The 24,038-nt window shown below is 40.1% G+C and overlaps 1 protein-coding gene across 1 annotated transcript in view; it reads right to left on the bottom strand.

Moving 5' to 3' along the window:
• CACNA1G (calcium voltage-gated channel subunit alpha1 G) overlaps window positions 1-24,038 on the bottom strand; it is a 216,038-nt gene that overhangs the window by 55,115 nt on the left and 136,885 nt on the right. Inside the window, exons 19-23 of the mRNA XM_063293237.1 lie at window positions 20,770-20,954; window positions 10,208-10,334; window positions 4,057-4,182; window positions 3,373-3,462; window positions 3,002-3,194 (exon numbers count right to left, since the gene is read on the bottom strand). Coding sequence (XP_063149307.1) covers window positions 3,002-3,194; window positions 3,373-3,462; window positions 4,057-4,182; window positions 10,208-10,334; window positions 20,770-20,954 — 721 coding nt within the window. The remainder of the gene's footprint in view (window positions 1-3,001; window positions 3,195-3,372; window positions 3,463-4,056; window positions 4,183-10,207; window positions 10,335-20,769; window positions 20,955-24,038) is intronic.

Here is a 24,038-nt window from a genome sequence, read left to right as displayed (position 1 = left end):
ATTAATTGATAATGAAAACCTGTATTTAGTAAAAGAGTTTTCAATAAGTTTGTGTGGGGAGGAAAAAAGCAATTATATGTTCACCACATCTGTTGTAGCTTTTTCTAATGAGACTCATTAGTGAGAATCATAATTGTTAGGTTTACAAATGGAGTCTGTAGTGTTGTTATAGTTTATACTAAATACCTTTATTAATTAAGCTGGACTACATAATGTTGATTCTGCTCACACATAATGCTAAACCAAGATTTTTCAAAAACTATGATTTCTTAACCTATAATGACCTAGTCTGCACATACTGTAGCACATCACTCATAATGTGTGAGTTAGCACATCATGCTGAGGCAAAAGCCAACAAAGCATGTTATAGCTAAGCATTATATGTTGCTATTCATTCCCCTTAACTATAGGTTTATTTTTCCAACTTACCTTGTGAAGAGTTTATTTACAATAATATATATTTAGATTAATTTATGTCCCATATTATTATGTCTATAAGTAGAACTACTTTTAAATATTACTGATAATATTTGAGACTCCAGATACTATCATATTATTGTAACAATAAGAAAAGAACTATAAATCATTCTCTCAACAGTGGAGTAATCATTCTTAAATCTGTAAATCTGCTTTAGCTCTAGTTGCCTTCTTCTGTGTGGGCGAACACTCTAATTATTATGGTTTATAAAATTTATTTCTGGACCACTTGTATTTTTGTCCTTAGATATCCCATGTAATTCCTGAAACCCTAATTCTGGCTTTTCCTGGGAGCAACAATGCAACACCACTGATGCAACATCAGATGGATGGAAACATTACCACTTGGTATATTTCTGCTTCCAAGGAACAAGAGCATGGACGAAAAGATGGAGACCTAGTGCTGTAGATACGCCAAAGTAATTTAGAGAAAGGTTAGACAATAAGCAATTAACAGGAAGTGAATTTTCTGGCAGAAAAACGGGCACGTAAAGTGTACTGTGGGGCAATGTATCAAATGGCAAATAAGGTGCCTGGACTGGACTCAACGAGAAACTGAAGGCAGGGTACAACGGAGGAGAAAAGGTAGGTCTTTAAAAATGCACAAGGGGGGCCAGGCACAAAGCAGCATGCCAGATACAGTCTTTCTGTGCCGAAACCTGTCACAGGGACTATTCCTGAAAGGAATGAAAGTTCTGAATACTTTTGAAATATTCATTTCAAAAGTATTCAGAACTTTCATTCCTTTCAGGAACTCCTTTTCAGAAAGATCAACGATTCTTAAACTGTGCCATTCAGAAAAATGGCAAAAACTTGCATCTGGAAAACCAAAGGGATTGCTGGTGGAGTTGGGTAATATGGGGAAGAATTCTATGCTCCCTCTATGCAAAAAAATCCAAAGATTTGGTGCATATTATGTCCTTTACCACATTTATACTGTAATGGAAGCTTTACTTCCTAAAAGATGTGCGGCTACTGTGAAAGTAGAAACACAGTTGCAGAAGTGTATTTTACTGACATGATACATTATTAAGACTGTCTGCAACCAGCCCCTTCACTTTTGCATAATACATGCATTCTAAACCCGAATCCCATGGATTTTAGCAGAGAAAGTAAATGTGTGGCTTTAATGTTAGAGAAATTGATAACCCTTATGTATGTACATTTCTTGATACACAGGTCAGCATACTTGTGTCATGCCAGTTGTGAAAAGGATCTCTGGAGCACCTCATAGCATCATAGTTCATAACAGATCTCTCTTCTTTTAAGACATGAAGTTTCACAGAACTCAACATAAGGAACCAGAGTGGCAGCACAGCTTAGTTTTGAATGCTCAATCTGGAATCCTTATGATTGGTTAAAGGGAGTTAAAATTCAAGTTTTAGAAAGGGCTTAACTGTATGATAAAGAAGGATTAGATGTGATTAATTTGTTTATGGCCTTATTAGTTAGTATATGAAACAAGCAGATAGATAGAAAACAAAGCAGAAAGTGTGACAACCTTTAGGCAGGTTAAACAACCATATCAAAACCAAAGAGACATTCCCATAGATGTACTGATGTTGCTCTAAAAAGGATATAATAAAAGTGAAAATGGGAAAAAGCTTTGAGAACATATTAAGACGTCTGTAACAAGAAACACCATGAATGAATACTGTACATGGAATGGTAACAGGACAATAGAATCCTAGGACAATAGAAAGCATGCAAGATGAAGGAGAGTTCCTCTGACCTGTGACCTCTGACCTGACCATTACTTCCTGCTTTTCCAAATAAACAAAAACTGAAGTAAGAAAGAGAACATGTGAAGTTTCTCAGATTTCACATAAGTCTAATGTGGTTATCAAAGGATCTAAGCATTATTCTAAGTAGTTCACCAAGTTTGTGTTACAGTAGATTTACTCCAAATTAGTTAATTTCATTTGGTTAATTTCTATTTTGATATTTTCTTTTTTTATTTTTAAGAAAAGAATCTGTATTTCTCAAGTAAATGCATTATATTTTCAAGCAATTCTAAAACAAAATGGCTTTATTATTATTACATCCTTGAATATTCTATATAATTTTGTCCATCCATATGGAAATTGGCCTAGAAATTAGCAAAAGTGATTTCATTTTGACATTACAAGGCTGTAATAAACCAAATAGTGAAACTAACTATTAGCAACAGTGCAAAATACGCCTCAGATAATCGGCCCATTCTGGAACTGTTGGTCTTTGCATTTGACACTATTTGGGTAAAGCTATGCTTATGCAATGGAAAAATTATATTTAAATCACTGTGTTGTAAACTGCCTAGCATATAAAATAATTGAAAACCATGCAGCCATTGACGTATTTCTATGGCTTTTTGCTTAGCCTGTACCAGAGCTATATCCTTCATGCAAATTTTGTAGCCAGACATGCTTCTGAGGGGAATCTAAGTCTCAGATGCTAGGCAGGGAGATAGGGAAGACTGTCAAAGGTCAAGCAGGACTCAGAAAGATGTGGAAAGACTACCGACCAGCCATCTGTTTCTCCTTACTCCTTCTCTTTTTCTCCAGGCGTCGGAGCCTCTTCTCTTCTCGTCTCTTGGCTTCTTCTTCTTCCTGATGCTGGCGACACTTATGGAAATTCTCCACCACAACTCCCACAAACATGTTGAGGACAAAGAAGGCAACAATCAGCAGGAAGGAGATAAAGTAGAGGAGCATCCAAGGGTTATAGTTCATGACTGGCTACAAAATAAAGGGAGAAGCCATCAGGATTTATCAGGATTAGAATTTAACCCTGTCCAAGATAAATTTTAGGTACTCCAAACATTTGCAATGGACATAGTTTTTTTTAAAAAGGTAATCTCCAAAACAAACACGCCTACTTTTTGGGCTTCTAGCAATGTAATACCAAAACACCTACCTGTTGATCTACTCCTACAGCATCCAATCCATCATACATGATGTCCACCCACCCATCTTTAGAGGCCAGAACAAACAAAGACATTAAAGCCTAGAAAAACAAAAGAAGACAAAGCATTTTGGCTAGGAAGACAAAAAAGGGTATATGTTATTACTCTGCCTGTCTCTTGGTTCATGCTTGAATTTGTGCTTTCTTTGTTATTCAGCCTAGTTGACAATAATAAGCCCAAAGTCTCTTACCAGGAAATAAAGGTGTCAAATTCTGATCCAACAATGAGGGTTACTTCAAAAAGCTGAAACAGCCTTACCCCCAGTCTTCATCCATCCATTTTTATTTAACCCTTACCACACTGCTAAAATATGATTTCCAGGGACAATAGTGAATGATCTGAGAGAGTAGATATGCTGGGTTCATCGTTTCAGTCGAGACAAACTTTTTTTTTTAAAGCTAGATAATGAGATTCATTACACTGTTGTACAGTCATTATATGTCCAAAGAAAGAGTGTGTGCCAATCTTAATTGTGATAGGAATATATACCAGGTGGGGACCTTTAAATGTAGACAGTATGACTAGGAAGTAGATGATTTGCTATGGTGGCTGCAATATATACAAGGCTATTTCACATCTGCTTTGAATCGAAGCACATAAGGGAGCACTGCAGCAGATTACCATTCCATCAATACCTGGCCAAGATTATCAAAATTATACTTGTGCCGGATCCATTTATAGTTGGCTTCTGCACAGTCTGACTTGTTGGTAATGTTCCTCGTGTCTTCCCCTTGGCAGACAAAAAACTTCCCCTTGAACAGCTGTGAAAAATGAGAGAACACTCAGTCATTGAAATAATACTGGGAGGTCTTTCTCTGTAGGCTTCCACAGCATACCATTTGCAATTGTCTGATTTTTAAACTCTTCCTTCAGAGAGGCCCATCTGCATCTCACTTGACTCTTGGCACTAGCCCCAAAGCTTTTAGCCATCCAGTTTTATGAAAGGAATGCTGTACCATTGCTGTTTTTAAGCTGCTACTTTTCTTGATTTATACAGGTTGTGCTATTATTTTTCATTTGTTTGCTGGTTTTCACAAACATTTTAATGCTTTAGTGTGAGCCATCCTATATAGCTATTCCATTAAAAGGTAGCATTAATATACTTAAAATAAATAAACAAAGTGAATTCATCACTAAGGAGGTCCTGACTTAACCTTTCCCAGCTTCAAAGCAGTTAGACCTCAACTCCTATACAGCCTGCATGGCTATACAAAACAAGCTATCCAGTGTTCTTGTAAGGTAGGGTTTTCAGATTGAAACACTACAAATATACTCGGAAATCAGGAGCTTTCTGAAGACCCAAGTCAATGCAAAGCTTGGTGTTCTGTAACAATTGTTCAAGAATATTATCCCTTCATCAATAGGGTCTCCGCATTCTGTTGAAAGGACAACCTGAGTGAGACAGCAATGCTAGAACACATATACTTTCACCTTATTTATTACCAATATTTATCCTATATCTTGCCTTGGAATTAGCCTCTATGCTAATTTATGTTCCAGGTGAAATTTTCTGCAGTTCAACCTTAATGGAAACTTGTAACACAAATAAGCCTAAAGACAATCCCTAGTTGGCTAGAGGCAATGGGTAAGACTGTGCTTAAAGGACACCCTCCTATTTGTGTGCCCCCTTTTTTAATGATTATATCTTCCCAGGGGCCAACTATCTACCCTGGGAGCTGACAAGCAGGACATGAGGGCAGCAGCCTTCTCCTGTTCTTGTTTCTTAGCAATTGGTATGCAGAAGCCCGTTGCCTTAAAAACTGATGCTAAAATATAACTGTCATGATTAGTAGCAATTGAAAAGATTTTTCTCTCTCCTTTGACTGTATGAGCAGTAGAAGCTATATGTCGATTGCCTTATTAGTCTAGCTGGTGAAAGCCACCAAAGAAGTAATAAGAAACTAGGTTTGGTTGGTGGTGGATACGTCCTTGAGGGAGAGGCATTTATCTCTCACCTTGAAAGAGGCAGTGGTGTGCCCCCTCCTTAAGAAACTGTCACCCAACTCAGGTATTTTAGACAACTATTCCCTGTCTCCAACTTTCCATTTTTAAATAGTACATTACAGGGAATGTTTTAAAAAGGTGGTCAGCATATAGCTACAGATTATTTAGACCCTTGTTAATCAGGATTCATGCCTGGGTCTGGGATGGAGATCATAGCGGTCACCCTGTTGGATGATCTTTAGCAGGACTGGGATGGGAAGCAAGGCTGGATCTTTACTGAATCTCTTGGTAGCCTTCATTGCCATCAACTACGCTATCCTTCTGGACCAATTGAGAGGACTAGGAGTGGGAGACACTGTGGTGCAGTGGTTCCCCTTTTTCCTAGGTGGCTGATTCTAGTTAGTGATGGGAGGAACAGGCTGAATTCTCAGCTACTCCAGTGTGGGATCCCAGAGGGCTCAGCCCATTCTCCCCTACTCTTTAGTATCTATATGAGCTGCTAGAAGAGGTCATCTGGGTTTCGACTACCCCCACTCTGTTGGACTTCCAACAAGCTGCAAAGACATGGCTCTTCAGGAAATCATTTAGGGACAATGGAGATTTACCTACCCACCTTAGATGGCACGGTCATGGGAAGTTTTTGTGAGATTATAATGGTTTTTAAATCTGTTGTTGCTTGATGTAAACTGCTCATAGCCACTGGGAACTGAGTGGCAGAGAAACTATAGTAAATGAATATAACAGATAAATAATATATTCACAGGTCATTCCCCCCAACCCTTTAAGAGAACTTCATCTCGGCAACTGCCAAAAAATCCTGGAATTTACTTTTTTTAAAAGTGAAAATATTTACATTTTGCCTCTCCTTAGATTTGTGGTATCTTACAAAGCATTTAATTAAAGTCTTAAGTCACTACAGCCACAATATATGTCCCTTAAAAGATGTACACATTAATTCACCAAGAACAGCAAGGAGATCAAGTAGCTATTAAGTTCATGAGTTCAGATATCCAAACCCTGTACAGATAAATGGAACTTAAGATTTTCCCCCCAGAAATGCAGCAAGGGGAAGAACTGATGCACCACTTCCAAAAGGGTAGACCAAAGCCTCAACATATTACTGACACCGCTATGGTTCCCACAGCTGTTGTTCTACTGCCACCAAGACAGAAACTTAGCAAGGCGTGCTAGCAAAACCACAGCCATGTATAAAGAGAGTGGCTTCCTTTTTTTAACTGGAGGGTAGTCCTACTTTTGACAAGCAGGATGTAACAGTTGCTAGATTAAATAAGAGACAAGGTGTGCACACCTGAAAAAGTGACACAGAAAGGAGAGTTTTGAAAGGTGCTGCTTGTCCCATTTGAACAAAGATATCAGCCAAAATTCTTCACATACATAGCAGCTAAAGCACCAACATCACTCTGTGTTGAATCAAGCTATACAAACCCTTAGGTCTTGACTTCAACAATGTCAGATATAATTATCAGCCAGGTGGAAACTATCGGAATCCTAGAGGATTAATTTTGTCACATCCTCAATGGCTAACATAAAGTGGCAGAGCATGACAGCTATTATGATGGATGGGAATACAGTGGCCTGTATTAGCCTAGGTTGAGATGCCTTCACTGTTTTACTGAGTGACAGCAGGTCATAGCATGGTCATGCCTTGCTTCCCTGTGGCAAGGCTCTATTCCCATCAGCTTTTAAAATATCACCTCTTTATCTGAACTCTAAAATAAATGCCAAACCTCTGAGCAATCCAACTAACAGGGATCAGCCCACACTGACAGATCACATATAATGTGGCATTTTATCTTTTTACCTAGAAGAACTAACTTGAGGTTGCAAATGGTAGCAGTGTAGAAAGCACCAACAGTGGATGAGCACCTGTAACATAATCATGGTTAGGCACTAAGGCATCAAGTTCTACTTTCTTACAGCAAGCACTTCTTATCATAGTGTCTATGATACTAAATTGCTGTTGTTTAGCCTAAGCAGTTGAAGCTAAGATTGAACACAGGAATCAACATACAGTGTTTGGAAACAGTTCCAAGCAAGCAATGGAATGTCCAATAGACAATTCCTGTATCTGTAAGTGGGACTGATTGATTGATTATGTGCTATCAAGATGGTGTTGAGTCTTTGAGATCACATAGACCTTCTCCAGAATGATCTGTCCCCAACCTGGCCCTTCTGGTCTCCCAATGGTGCACCCATTGCCATTGTAACAGGGTCCATTCCCCTCGCTGATGATCATTCTTCCCTTTCCTTCCATCTTTCCCAGCACTGTGAGATTCTCAAAGGAGTTGGGTATTTGCATAATGTGTCCAAAATACGATAATTTGAGCCTGATCATTTGTTCTTTGTCTGAGAACTCTAGATTGATTTGTTCAAAGATCCATTAGTTAGTTTTCTTGGCTAGCCATGGTATTCTCCAAAGTCTTCTCCAACATCAAAGTTCAAAAGCATCAATATTCGTTCTATCTTGCTTCTTCAAAGTCCAACTTTTGCTTTCATAGAGTGTCACCAGGAAATCACTGGAAGACTTAAAGGAGCAGGGTCAGGACCAATCCTCCTGGAGAATATTTATGTGGTCACTAAGAGTCGACACCAACTTGATGGCACATACTCAATCAAATCCCCCACATCACTGTCAATTTTAAGGTTGGTTGCTGCACATGCTGTCTTAGTTTGATCTTTTGATTAAAAGTGTTCAATTCCAGCCCATTTCAATCTGTTGATGCCTAAGATGTCAATATGTAAACTCATTTTGTCTTTTACTATGCTGAGTTTTCCCATGTTCATGCTTCTTACATTCCATGTTTCCACTGTAATTCTGTCTTTGCAGTTTCAGTTTTTTTCCCCCTGCATGGCAAAATCAGCAATGAAATGACCAGAAGGCCATGTCATAAACATCACTAGTACTTCAAAAGATCCTCAGGTCTTCCTCAGTAGCATGTTAAGTGCCATCTGAGCTGATGGGCCTATCATCTGGCACTATGTTGTCAGTCATTTTATACTGTCTATCCATGTTGTTTTCTCTGTAAAATATAGGAGTAGTTTATCTTTTCCTGCACAGTATGAAATACAGCCTTTGCCATTGTCATTAAAGTGATAATTCAGCATCTTCCTACATTGCTGCTGCCCTATATAAGTTCCTGCTTGCTTTAATTGGTCAGCTGGCATGACCTTCATATCTTGAGTGATCCAGCTGGGAGTACATACTCTTGGTATATGTTCTCCACCGTCGTCACTCATCCCTCCCAGGAACTCCCATCCCCACAATGAGACAGCATAACAGGACTGGGAAGGAGGAAGTGGTAGCAAATAGGGATAAATGAAAGGCTTACAAATGCTGAAGATGGGCACATTATTAAGTTACTGTGAACCGTGCAATCAAAAACCAAACCACTGGCATTATAAAAAAAAGTTGAACAAGCTTACCTCCCGCTACAGTTAATATATGCAAACAACACACTGACGTATGTATATATGTATGTGTATGTGTGCATATATACCTGGGAGAAACCACATTGCAAAGAAGTAATTAAGTAACTAATTAAATTTAATTGCCTGTAAAATAAACCAAACTTACAAGATTACCTGATCCACATTTGCATATATCAACTATGCTCTGATATATTCAAACCACTCTTACATACAGAAACACACAGCTACACTCACTCTTACTGTTTTCCCTTCTTCCAGGAGAAATAGCAAAAATAAAGAAAAAAAAGAATGGAGAAAGAGAAAGGGGTAACTGGACAGGGAAGGGAAGGGAAGGGAAGGGAAGGTGGGGGACAACAAAACTAGATGGGGAGGAGGCCCTGGGAAGGAATGGTAACTCATAGAGAAGGAAAGAAAAGAGACAGAAATCCTATTTAGGGATTACCATAAGGTTACATACATCAGACAAAGGGCCTTTCCCTAGCAGCGGTTAATCTTCAGGCTTCAGACCTGTAGTGATCTGCCCCTCATGCTAGTATCTTTGTTTTAAATGATTTCTGCTACTGCTATCGATGAATGCAAGACAGACCTACCTCTTTCAACTGCTGGTAATTCTTGGGGGGAAAAAGTCTTCTTATTAGATAAATACTGTATTAGTTTTCCTAGGAGTTGCTGTGCATGCTATGCAGCTAGCTATCCACCACATGGATACGTGTCACAGAGGATTAGCTACATAGTCTGGGTTCCTGAAGTTTACAGTGATACTTTGTGAACACATTTGCTGAATTTCTGCCTTACAAGAGGGGCTGGCCACCTTGTCAGGCTCCTGGCATCCATGGAAACCATTGCATGATCTTGTAGGATAATGTAAACCAATCTCACCACAGACATAGACACACATGCACATGGCTAAAACCTTATGATATTGCCGAATGGTCTGACATTTTGACAATCTCATCTCAAAGAACTTAAACTCACGAGCATACTGAAATCTTGCACAGGCTTTCTTGGTTATCTTGCAAGATCTCATGAAAACGCATAGAAATCTCCTGGGATTTGGTGATCTCTTGAAAGCTTGCCCTTCTAAACATGATCTAATGTGGGGGTTCTACAGACTTTATGTATGGGTGTCACAAGTGCCACACTGCTGAACCTGCTGTCCATTGTTGTGATCCAATATTTTATACTGATCTCTAACAAGTGTTCTGTGTGAAGCAGCTCGAGGACACTGAAGTATGGGCTTCTTTTCTTCTTTCTTTGTTGCATCAGCACTTGTAGGGTCCATCTCTCATGAGAGCCATGAAAGGATCGGTGTGTATGAAAGTCTCAAAGTCTGTGCACTGAATGGGTAGAGCAAAGTTCTGTTTCTTTCAGGGAGCTCTACACAGAACCTACCTGGACTCCCAAGATGCCAAAAATGATGAAAAAAGCGCAGCAAATCACAACAATGTTTCCAATGGGTTTCAGGGAGGACATCAGGGTTTCCACAACCAGCTTCAGTCCTTGGGCTCGACTGATGACCCTGAAAGGCAAAAGTGGCACATTAACAGAATCCTAGGACATGAGACTAGCAAACCCCTTCGGCCTTCAAACTATCCACAAAGGGCTAATCTAAACATTGGAAAGCAAAAATGGAGCTGCCAATGTGCCAATGAGAGAGTTCTGCTGACTGGCACCTATTCTATTCAACAGACTTAAATGAGACCCAAAAGAGGAAGACTGTCTGTACTTTTAGGCAATACATTTATCCCACAATGATAATCACCACAGCAGGCTAAATGTAATGCACAGAATTATCAGTTTACAATGGCTTGGAAAGGTGGTATTTCTCCTTAAGGTGTTTGGTTTTTTTCACCTCCCCCCATGGCATAAAAACTCTATTTCATGGGATTACAATAAGTCCTGCAGGAGCCTGTACAAAAAAGTAAAAGATAAAGAACACTGTGAAAGATAAAGTGAAAGATAAAGAAAGCTAAAACTTTCTATAAAGAACACTGAGCTTATTCATGATTAACACTGGAGATGTCTTGTGTTGTGGTGTTTCTGCTACTATAAATCATTGCCACTATCATTTAAATCAGTGTTTTTCAAACCTGGCAACTTTAATGTTGGCTGAGGTATTCTGGGAGTTGAAGTCTACACATCTTAAAGTTGCCTAGTTTGAAAAACACTGATTTAAAGTGTTTGCTATCATAAATGGAATGGGTATTGTGGAACACTGACTGTTCAGGTTACCTCAAAAAGTAGCCTTGAGACAGTTCTTAAGAAAAGCAGCCCATACAACGTAGTGGTTAAGATGTTGGACCAATGAAACCCACCTTCAGCCATAAGACCTCAAAGGGTTACATTGGCCAACCACCATCAATCAGCTGAACCCATCCCACAGGGCTGATGTGAGATAAAATTGGAGGAGGGAATACTGTCCTCCTTGAAATACTGGAGGAAAGATAGGATATAAGTCTGTCTGTCTGATCCCTTAACTCTTCTTTGAACAGCAAGTAGGACAGTGGCAAAATATCCAAAGTAACTGATTTCAGGGTAATATAAGAACTTTGCAGCTGCAGACATTTCTTAACAGTTGAATTTACAGATTTTGCCAGATGCTGACCTTAAAAAAAAGGACATTTTGCCTACAGACATTTTAAAACAATAGAATCTAGAAATTGTTAAGAGAAGTACACGCAACTTGTATTCTTTCCCCTTAAGGCTACTGCCAACAAAAATGTCAAAATATGAGAAAAATTCTACATCAAAGGACAAAAATTGCAGGCAGTAGCCTAATCTATTTCACACAGTGGTGAACCTCCTTAGATTTATTTTATTTGGATATGTCTATGTAATGGGCTGAGAGAATAACCTTGGGAGACAGGAGGAAGAGCTGCAGCCTAGACTGGTAAGAGAAATCTGAGTCCAAAGGAGGGATGGGGGTGGAGAAAGCATCTCAGAAGGGACCCTCCCTGGCTCCCTGGAAAGTAAAGGCAGGGGAGGGGGAAGCGCTTTCCAACTTGCAAGATTCTGTTACTGTAACCTTACAAAAAAGGTAGTATTAGTACTCATGGTTTTGGTTTCCAGTCTGGACTACCTCGAAGGGCTGACAATCTACTTCAGCTCATTTTCCTGTAATGCGGACTATCACATCTCTTTTCTTATACACAGTAAAACTGAATAAACGAATGAAACCCCCACAACCATAGTTTTACTAGTTCCTTCACTGAGAGGTAACAGTAATCTGTTTGACCTCATGGACAATCCACTGTTTGGCTTCGTATTCTAATTCAACAGTCAAGTCTCTTCTTTCCTGTGTACAAAGGTTTACTTCTGCCAAAAGCCTGAATTGATGGTTTTAATCCAACCACTATCACTAGAGGAGCTATTTCCTAATTGGGATTTCTGAGCATTGCTGCCCATTAGGAGAAATCTCTTTCCATCATTTATTTTGCTCCTTCTCTAAAGCTCTAATAATGTGTATTTTGCTACATTTCACCTCTCATTAAAGCTGAAATTAATATAGTACTTTTTGTCATCCTTTCTTGTCATTATTTGCATTCTCAGGAAAACAGACTTTGGTTGATCCCACTAGAAAGGCTTTCTTAATTTAATTGACCTTAAATGCTTTAATTCTTGCATAGTTGTGGCATGACCTTATTTCACCTAAATATGTAGCAGCATTAATCCAATCAGATTTATATTTTCAGTGTTATTTGTTAATTCTGATTTTTTTTGGCTGATCCATTACCTGCTAAATTAAGCCACTAACATTGGGTAAATGTCCTTTGGAATTACTATTTCAAGTTTTCTGAGTCAAATAGATTTGTATGAACATATTTGGGCAAGAAGAACCAATCCGTTTTTTCAAAGCACAATTATGAATACCTATAATTATTTAACATGCAATAGGATATTTCCTCCTCCCTTCTTTATGCACTAATATACCCAACAGCATATTTTTAATAATCATTCTACAAATCACCAGAACCATCTTTTGTAAATGTGCTTCCATATGTGTAATAATGAATTCCATATCCATAAAGCAAATTTGGATGGGTATAGATCAAACATACTTCGCTTCAGAAAGGTCATTCAGCTCCTGTGAGTACAAGAGTATTGTATGAAGCTACCTGGATTCTTAATCACATCATTGGCCCATCTTACTCAATTCTTGGGAAGTTTCAACACACAGTTTAGCGTGACTTGAATAAATTGAAACAAGCTTTAGGCTTAAATGCTCCCCTCTTCTCCTCCCACACAAATGTGAAGAAAGGTTTGGAACATTTCACTTCCTTTCTACATATTTGAAGCTTGTGCTATTACCTGAGCTAACAAACAGCAACTGTGTATGCTTGATTGACATGAAAACCTGTGTTTAATGTAATTGAGGACCCAAACTTTTTGAATTCTTCGTTGTAGCCATACTGAAAGAGAGAAAGTCCAAGCCCAAGATGGGTGGCTTAGCATGATTTCAAAATGGGTTGATTGCTATATCACTTCCTCTCAAAGATTTGTTTCATTAGAAATGTTCTGAGCCTGGGCCTTTTCCCAGGTAAAGCTGAACGCTTCTCCTCAGAAACAGCAGAGGTAAATATCACAGAGGTTCAGATTCCACCTTCCCTCTCTCTGTGGGACCACTAAAAATCAGATTTTGCATTCTCCATGGAAATGAATACAGATGAGTTCTACAAGTTGGTCACCAAAAATGAATAAAATTCCTCACATCCATTCACAACTCTCTCTCTCCAGACTTATATTTGATTTCGTCTTGACTGTCTGATCTTAGTTATGACATACCCTTCTAAACTGTCCTTTTACTAACTCACTGCTGCCATATTTATTGCTTTATCTTTAACCATGGAGGACCCTACTGAATGCAGCAATATTTTCATCACTGTGGATTAAAGTCCTATAGTTGGACAGTGTGAATATTGCAATCAATAGGGAAGGCAGAAGGACAGGAAAACCAAGCAGCTAGAATTACTGTATTAAGGCATCTTAAGGTCAGGAAGAAGCACATTCACAATGGATACTTCTAGTGACTAAGAGGAAGTTTGCTTGCTTTGTGATAGCCACCCTGTCCCTGAACCAGCCTTCTGCTACCTGCCACATTCTGTAAATGTTTGGATCATAACTCTCAAGCAGTTGGGTATCATGGGAAATGGAGTTTTAGCCTGTATGGAGGGCTACAGAAAAACAGATTAGAAAAACAGCCTTAACAATTATTTCAATGCACTCACATTTTTATAGTCAGGATGTATATGAGTCACTAATACACTAGTATTTAGTGTAGGTATGTCTGCACTCATAATAGACTAATACAATAATACATAACCTAAAGAAGTCATAACTAATCTTATTCAAAATTATAGATTAATTGTATAAAAAGATAGGGTTGTGGATTTGATATAACTTCTTATAGATAGTAACAGGTTTGTCAGGCGTTTTCAGAAATGCAAGGAATACCATCCTAGAAAGATGCTTGCTCAACAATTGGGGTTCAAAATAGCTGTTATTTCTACTCTTCCCCTAGACACTTGCCTTGATCACCATCATGACATTATAAAAGATAAAGGCCAAGTTAATAGAAGAGAATACCCCAAATAAAAAATCAAAACCACAAAACCGGACATTAAATTAAGGACTGAATATACAGGGGATTAATGGGAAACTGGCTGATGTTAACACCTGTGCAGTCCCAGTAACAGTTGATTAATATTAACATGAATTATGGAATAATAGCAAGTGGGAAGTTAAGGCTTATAAGACCAGTCATAACCTGACCAGTGGACTGCATCATACCTGGTCTACATCTTGTTGAAAGGGAGAATGTTTTGAGATAGTGAGGAAGGCAAGCAGGATTATTGGGGGAATTGCTTGGAGGGAGGGAAAACTTTGTTCTGGAAAAGGGTTTGTTTTTTGAGAATCCAGATCATGCATTTTGTTATCGAAGAGCCTCATGTGTACAATTTATGTAGCAGGTAACTTGTAACTTCTTGTTTCTTGAGTATGGGTTGGTTCTAATCAATAAGGTATTTTGCTTTCATTGTAACTTAGTGTTTTTATGCAGCAAGAGATTGAGATGCATCTTAAGACCCAAGTTCTAGACACTGGAACTGATGGGACAGCATTGTGGGAAGCTGCCCTGAAGAGGTGGACTCAGGCATTTTCTATCCTGATTTGTGAATTTTGTTCATCTATTCTTTCTCAACCAGTTTCTCAGCACAGACAAAAGGAAATCTGAAGTGGAAGGGCAAAAAAGAACAGAGGGAAAGGCAGCTTATAATATGGAGGTAGCCTCTAAACATTCCTTGAAATTATGAACATATGGAATTGCTTTAATACTGAGTTAGAACATTGGTTGCTCAATACTGTCTACATTAGTTTTTCCCAGCCTGGTATTCTTAATAAGTATATTAAGAACCCTTTTCTCTTTGAAAACAGTAAAAGCTCCTGAAAGATTTTCCTCAAATTGCATATCACCCCTTCCCCAAGCATATGTGCTGCTTCATATTTGATCCTTTGTTGAGGGCTGGGACTGGCAGCGTTCTAGTAGCATACTTTCCTCCATGCTTCCCTTGGCCACTTGTAGTTAACTACAAAGGAGCAGGATTCTGCAGATCAAGGTAGTTGTGCCCCTATCCCATCTCCCCAGGTTTAAGTATTTAAAGGCTGTCACCCTTAATTCAACACAGAGAAGGCCTCCCTTTGTCTTGAATTTCCTTCCTTTAAAATGCCTCCCAGTTTGAACAGTCCTACACTTCTCTTTGTCTTTCTTAGTGTTTCAACTGCAGAAGTGGTATTTTCTGGGCATGCTTCCTCACCTTTACCAGCCTTCCTCTATTACGGCAAATCTTGGTGGAACATGAGGGGCCGTTCACCCCTTTTCAGGATATAATATATGTATAATTTCAGCCTTTCCTGGTCTGGTTCTCTCCAGATGGGCAAGAATGTCAACTGTTTGTCAAAGGGAAACTACTTTGGCTGGGACTGGTAAAAAAAATTAATCTTCAGGCATCTGAGTAGTTCTCTTGGTTCAATTAACCATGCTAGGCACAACCTGCAGTATTTCACTGAACAGTTTAAGGCATGTAGTGTATGTCCTGAAGCAGTAGAAATAAACTCATTAAAATTTGCAATGTTATCACTCTTCCGCTGTCTTTAAGTTAAAAAATCCAGCATAGCCCCCATCTGTAATAATAGAAATATCACACTTTCTCATCTCCATTACTTTTCCTGAGCAATTATAGCAAAACAATTATACAGAGGATCACTTTGTGTTAATAATAGAATACTGGATTCTCTTCTTTTAAAAAAAGGAAGCAAATGGATCATCTTTATATAATTTCATCAACCATGAGATGCACAAATTTAAAGTGTCTGTTTTGAAGGCTATTGCCTAATTCAGGTAGAAGGTAAGATATGTGGGTAGCCATCAAGGATGCAAACCACCATGTGCCCTGCCTTGGATGGGAAGCCCTGTGTAAAGTCACAACCACATGACTTTGGCCAGTATTAATGATGCTTGCACAACTTCCATGAAAGCGAGGGTTTTAATGGTGTGGTTAAAGCTGGCTTGGATCACAAGGGCAATACTTCACACAGACGGCATACCATGTGGAGCAATGCCCATCTGGTTTGCATCCTCTGTGGCCACCACATCACAGGGTGCATGTATGAAGTGGCGCCCTTTGGGCTAAAAAAACCCAAGTTCTTGTTTAAACTGTCTCCTACCAGAAGGAGAAAAAAAACCTGTGTTATCCTTTGTGCTGGAGAAACAGTTTTGGAAATATGTAGGCAGTTTTGATGAAAGCTTTGGATGAGCTAGATAGGGTTTCCAGTGGTCTTCAGAGCCAGTATGAATTCTTTGTCCCCTTCCCATGACTTCTGTTCCCTGCCTCCTGCTCCCTTCCTCCATAAATTCCACCTTCTATATTTTGGGGGGGAGTGGAGGAGGATAGCAGATTCCTTGAAGCAAAGTGTATCCTGACAAATAATCATCTGCAAATGATTGCAATATGCATTATGCAACTTGCATCATTTATTCTAAGCACTGAAACCACATTTAGATTTCTTTGGTGCACAGTACACACAGTTTGGCCTTCTCTACACCGTTTCATCAGCTTCAGTGATAATGCAGTTCTTATGTCTCCAGGAAATAAAAATGTAAGGACCTTTTGCAGAAAACAGCTAATTCCTAATCGCTGAAAGATGGCAGCATGATTTTGCTTGTGGACTCCAGGCATCATTAAAGATAATCAATGCGTTCTTCTCAGATGCACAGCACTGCTGGATCATGTTTGTGAAGGATCGCCAACAAGGGAAGAAACCGTATTTCCAGCATGTTAATGGTAACTTGGACAAGCAAGCCATCTTATCCACGGGAGCCATATCCATTTGCCACAAAGACAGGTGAGATGAGTGCAGTAAGAATATGATAGAAAAGAACTACAAAATGACTCTTGTACCCTCATGTTATGAAAACTGAATAATTCATACATTTTGGAAGCCAAAGTCAGGGCATTCAACCTACCTAAATTATTCTGGATAGATTTCTCTTGCAGTTGACCCCAGCCACTGCAGTTCGGATGCTTTAGGTAGAATTTCTTTGATTGTGACCAATTCATACATGCAAGGGACTAGCAAATACTTTTGCCTTTCAGGGAATTTTTGATAAACAGTTGTTATAATTCCCTTCCCTTCTTCTTAAGGGACTTTTCAGGGTGGTGACACATATTGTTTCCACAAGCCGTAATAACTGAACTACTGATCAACACTTATGTCTCCAGAAGAAAGTATGTCAGTTTCATAAAGGCAGTCAAGATAAATGATTTATCCCCAGAGACTTTTTCTCTGGACAAGAGGAAAAGTAGAAGTTAGAGTTCTGTTCCTATATGTCTCATATAACCCTCAACCATAAAGCTTTTATCATTTAAAGAAGGGACAACATCAGAGATGAAAACTTTGGCTGAAAACCCAACTAATCTTTATGGCCACCTATACCTAAACATTCGTTCTTTTCTTTGAAAAGGGGACTCATCTGGCTAATGTGGCATAAAGATTATGCAGATTAAGAATATGTCATTTTACACTTGGGACTGAAGAGACAGAATGGGAAGACTGGAGCAAAACCTATACTTTGAATCTGATTGTGCCTATAACCTTACACTGACTTAGGTAGGGAAATATCCATGGCATTCTTCTGGAAAAATGAAAGAGAGCCAATGGCCAGGCAGACTAGGCAGTCTCATAGAGCAGCAACTCTAATGGTGTGTGGGAATGACCTTGGGAGGCAGGGGGAAGAGCCACAGCCAGGGGAACAGTCGGATAAGAGGCAGCTGAGCCCACAAGAAGGAGTGTGGGTGGGGCAAATATCTCAGAAGGACCCTCCCTAGTTTCCTGGCTGTAAAGGCGACAGGGGAGAAATATACTTTCAGACTTGCAAGGTTCTGTTAAAATAACCTTACAATAAAGTAGAATTAGTTCATCTGGTCATGCTTCCTGTCTGGACTACCTCACAAGGCTAATAGCAAGAGAGGAAGAAGGGGCATTTCTTGACAGGGGTGTCCATGTGTGCGAAGGTAGCTCACCAAGCACGGTACAAATGCATTGCTGCTAAAAGGATGGCTTTGGCTGCAGGGAATGCCACTACCCAGGGAGCCTGTAGAAACATTGTTAACAGTGTTTCCCAAGGTGCTATGGCCACTGGTAGTGAATGTCCTCATTAAGGTCACTGCTCTGGAATAAATGCCCTCTGAGAGAAAGGAAAAATAATTATCTATCTCTCTTTCCCCTGTGTATCCTTCTGTCTATAACCAATATCTTTCTGAAAGATCTATAACAACAATTTGAAATAATGAATTTGCCTAAGTACCATTTCAGTAATCTGTTCTCTTGCCCTTTGAGCAAGCTTTGGACCTTACTGCTATTTAAATCATTGAGTCTTTCTTTAAAATTATGAGCAGAAACAAAGGAAAATAAGAGAGCGAGAGAGAGAAAAAACCCCGTAAAAACATACTTCTTATAAAATCAGAACTAGATTTACATTTATAGTCATTATGAGTTACTATATAGTTAAATTATGCAAGTTTATACCGACTTAGCTTATTTAATAATAGGAAAATATTGGAATTAAACATATAAACTACTATATGCAGTTCTAATTTCTAAATAGTTCTCCCATTAGGACTCCTGCTGATAAAATGCATGTTTAAATATAGAAAGAGAGGCGCGTTTTTCAGACCATTTGTGTAATTGATGGCAAATGGAGACTCTCTTCTAAACCTTTTTCCCTTATGTTGTTCATAATAATACTTGCATCAGGTATTTCATGATTTTAATGATGTGGATTACTGTTACACTATTTCTGATGGCAGCCACTTTAAACTCCTCTGCAAGGAAATTCAGAAAATGCAAAATGTATTTGGAGTAATACATCAACACTGTTTCACAATGATCACATGTACTCTATTTATTTCCTTCCTTCTTGAGGCTTCTATGTTGCTAAATTCCCACAGGGTCTAAGCAGCCTACAGAACGCCAACAGAGCAGGTTAAAATGGTCCAATGCATTAAGGACCAACCATGACAGGGCCACCCATGGGGTAGGCTAAACTCCGCATCCCCAAATGCCTTCCTGAAGTCCCAAGTCCTTACAGCCCTTCGGAAGCCCAGTAAAGGTGGAGGAAGAGTGGATACCTGGGGGTAAGCTGTTCTATAGAAGACACTTTGTTTCAGTCAAAGTTCCTCTCAAATGAAACTTTTTCCCAATCTAGGCACAGTTTTTATACAAAGCAACTGGCACGGGCAATGTATGCATGTGGACAGCTGCTCCTAAATCTCCAGCCAGCCATCTATTCAACCAGTGAATCCCACATCTGGAAGCCAAGGCCTGGGTTGCCATTTCAAAAATCAGCTGGAACTATGTGGAAAGCTACCAGTGCAAATCGTTTATTGCGGAAAACTACAGAGTTCATATATTTAACTTCCCCTGTGGATTGCTGCCCATATGAACTGGGTCTCAAGCCAATCCTGCCCTAGCCTTGAAAGAAAATATGTATGACTCTCATTCTCTCTTCTATATCTTTTGGAAGCTTTGTTAACTCATAAAACCAGATTGCTTTTGGCAATGTAACATGAGAAGCTCAACACATTTCAGTTATGCAATTTTCGGACTGCAGAGGATTCAGTGGGTAAAACCTAGGCACTCCCTGCTCACCCATTACTTTCTTCAGGCCAGCAGATCTTTTTGGTGAATTAGGCTCAAAGGGGCCATAGATACAGTAACTATGTGATAATATAAAAGACATTAGGATAACATATATTGGGGACTAACAATTATTGAATAGCCCTTCAGGCATGTTCTCTACAGTACCTAAAATCTGCCTCTCAAGAGTTGAAATTGACTTTGCTGTTTACTTTATATGAATTCCGTCATAAAGTGTAAGCATCTGACTCACAATGATGTACACCCAACTAACACAAAACAGGCCAAAAAAAGCCATAGATCTGATCCTGTGCACTCACTGTCAGTGCAGATAAATTCCATGTATTATTTAACATGAGCAATAAGTTAGTTGCACCAACAATATGCTGAAGTGGTAGAGTGTGTGTCAACCATCTCTGACAAGTGTCCAAGGTCTTGCTCAGTAATTGCCTTTTTATCCAGTTACTGTTCTGCATTATCAGGATCCTTCTCCACTCACAGTTCTCTAACATCCTTCATGTTTGGCCTGGCTTGCCTATCACACTAAGCATAAGGTGGCATGTTTAGTTTCTGCTTTTCATGGTATGGGAACCACAGATGACAGCTTGGTGCTATATGCATGGCAGACCACTAGTATTTGTTCAAAAAAAACCCGATTAAAATGTCCTTGATTCATGTTTTGCATCCATCACACAGTTCATTAATTTCTCCTTACCCAGTTTATGCCGGTTGGCCATTCAGCATCACCCACAGGTTCTTCTTACCTTAACGGCCTCAGAGTTCGCAGCAGCCTTAAAACTCTTAGCATTCCAAGGATTTTTGTTCCACTGTCAGAAACCATTGAAACCAGAATGTCAACCACAGAGATGAGAACCAGCACCCCGTCCAGCACATTCCAACTGCTCCGCAAGTAGGCCTTCTCTCCAAAGCACAAGCCCAGAGCCACCACCTGCCAGGATTGCAGATTGCAACAAAACAAAACTAATTTAGTCACCACACCATCAACGTGTTTATCTGCATGATTTACACATACGTGATTGCAAATGCACTGACTTCCCAGTTATAGAAACATAACTAAGCAGATTCTACAAAGTGTTATGGTGTAAGGTTCATAAAAATAACTCCGCAGAAACATTCCAGATTGTCCCTTTAACAGCTGATGTATTTTTACTGCAATTCAAAACCTAACTGCACCAAAGTATCTACCATAATGTATAGCAATTTCATTAAAAAATGGTATACATGATTATTTTTATCAGTGACTACAGAGAGAAGCACCAAGGATGTGATGACCATATATTATCCTAGACACAAAACTTCAGAATGAAGGGGCCACAGAGATGTTCCAAATCTTAAACGTTAAAGAGTTGTTAGTTTCGTGAGTACACACACACACTTTGCTGAAATTGCTTTTTCTCCTTAGACTCTGTTGGAAGAAGGATGATCTTTTTTTCCCTTTGTCTTCTCAAGGAATTAAAAAATGTGAACAAGGCTCTTTAGAAAATGTACCCCTCTGGTCTTGCCTTATGCAAGCAAGCAAGTTTAAATGGCAAGTCTCTCAAAGTAGATCACAACTGCGATGCTGAAAACAAGACCTGGAATAAACATAATCTTCATAAAGTCCATGCACGCTAAATTGTTATAGAGAATCTGAATTCAGTGATTGATGTGATTAAAGGTACACGTAACGGATGGTGGGTACACACCGTCGTCTACTATGACTGCGGCAGACTTCAGTTTTTACATTTCATTACCCTCTGATCTTGCTTCTTACAACTCCTTCCCCCAACGTGTGTCTAACTTAGAATAACATTTTCTGCTATTCATTTTGTGAAGAAATGGATTCTAATCCATTAAAGATTACCCTTTAGTAACTTTTTTTGGGCTTTGCCATTAAAACCCTTTGTTGTGTTTGCTGCAAGAGGTCAACAATGACCAACCGCTTTGTGATTAAAAACCTTTGTGACTTCAAAGACATTGTAAGAACACAGAGAGAGGGAGAAAGAAGGGAACAAAAGCAACGCACAAATCCACCAAATGCATGGCACCTACAGTCTAGTTTCAACAGCCTAGCTACTCTAGCATTCTACATCTGCCAACAGTCCACCTTCTTCCACTGATTTTTTTTCTCTGAAATCAGAAATGAATATTCTGTTCTCCACAAGATGTTACAAAAACCATTCAAAGCAAACATTATAGCCTTTCTGGAAATGAAATACCATCAGGAAATAAAAATAAACAAACAAATAAATAAATAATCCCTCCTCAGGGGAGTAGGAAGGTTCTGTGCAGTATCTCAGCTGTTCCTAGCACTGCACTCTTCTGGACAGACAGCTCTGATGTTGCTTCTGGGATCTGTTGGAGTCCCTTTCCCAGCTTGGGAGTCACAGCCCCGAGTGCCCCTACCACCACTGGGACCACTTTGGCCTTCACTTTCCACACCCTGTCTAGTTCCTCCTTCAGGCCCTGGTACTTCTCCAGCTTAGCATACTCCTTCTTCCTGATGTTGCTGTCACTTGGCACCGCTACATCCATCACCACCACTGTCTTCTGGTCCTTGTCTACTACCACGGTGTCTGGTTGATTGGCCAGTACCTGCCTGTCCCTCTGGATCTGGAAGTCCCACAGGATCTTAGCCCTGTCATTCTCCACGACCTTCTGTGGAATCTCCCACCTGGACTTGGGAGGGTCTAGCCCATATGCTGTGCAGATGTTCCTGTACACAATGCCAGCTACTTGGTTGTGCTGTTCAGTGTATGCTGCTCCTGCCTGCATCTTACACCCTGCCACTATGTGTTGGGCTGTCTCTGAGGCCTCTCTGCACAGCCTGCACCTTGGGTCCTGCCTAGTGTGATAGACCCCTGCTTCTATGGATCTGGTGCTTAGTGCCTGTTCTTGTGCTGCTATGATCAGTCCCTCAGTGCTGTCTTTTAGTTCAGCCCTTTCCAGCCACTGGTAGGATTTCCTAAGGTCAGCCATCTCAGCTATCTGTCAATGGTACATCCCATGCAGGGTCTTGTCTTGCCAAGGCACTTCCTCTGCTTGATCTTCCTTCCATGTTTGCTGCTGCCTCAGGCATTCTCTCAGCAGCTCATCTTTAGGTGCCATCTTACTGATGTACTCCTGGATGCTCTGGGTCTCATCCAGGACAGTGGCTTTGACACTCACCAGACCCCGCCCACCCTCTTTTCAGCTGGTGTACAGTCTCTGGGTGTTGGACTTGGAGTGGAAGCCTCCGTACACTGTGAGGAGCTTCTGGGCCTTCACTTTGGCAGCGTCCATGTCCTCCTTTGGCCAGCTCACTACACCAGCAGGGTATCTGATGACTCACAGGGTGTGGATGATGGCATGGATCTTGTTCTTCCCATTGAGCTGGCTCTTCAGGACCTGTCTTATCCCTTGGCGGTACTTGGATTTGCTGTCTTCCTTGCTTCCTCATCATGGTTCCCATGGACTGTGTGATACCAAGGTACTTGTAGCTGGTCTGTATGTCTGCTATGTGGCCTGCTGGTAGTTCCACCCCATCAGTCTTAACTACCTTCCCTCTCTTTACCACCATCTGGCCACAGTTCTCTAGTCTGAATGACACCCCAATGTCCTCTCTGTAGATCCATGTCAGGCTTTCCTGCAGTCAATCCAGGCTGTGCTCAGATTGGTCTGTCTAGACCTTGAGTCTCGGGTGACTGCTCTATCTATGAGCAATGGGTGTTTTGAGCCTCTGGTGTTGTTCCCAATGCCCTTCTGAGCTGTGCTCATGTACTGGCCCATATGGTCCTGCAGCTTGGCAGCTATGATGCCTGATAGGACTTTCCATGTTGTGGGGAGTCAGGTTATTGGCCGGTAGTTGGATGGTGCTGTTCCCTCGTGGGGGTCTTTCATGATCAGCACTGTCCTACCTTGTGTTAGCCAGTCTAGGTGGGAGCCAGCTGGTTCATCTGTGCTGTTGGGGCGTTCATGTGCTGCTATTAGTTTCTTTAGCCAGTAGGTGTGGATCATGTCTGGGCCAGGTGCTGTCCAGCTCTTCATGTTCTTG

This window comes from Candoia aspera, chromosome 2, assembly GCF_035149785.1.
Source record: "Candoia aspera isolate rCanAsp1 chromosome 2, rCanAsp1.hap2, whole genome shotgun sequence".
Classification (NCBI taxonomy): domain Eukaryota; kingdom Metazoa; phylum Chordata; class Lepidosauria; order Squamata; family Boidae; genus Candoia; species Candoia aspera.
The sequence above is the reverse complement of the archived record's forward strand: the minus strand, read 5'-3'. Positions and strand labels throughout refer to the sequence as shown.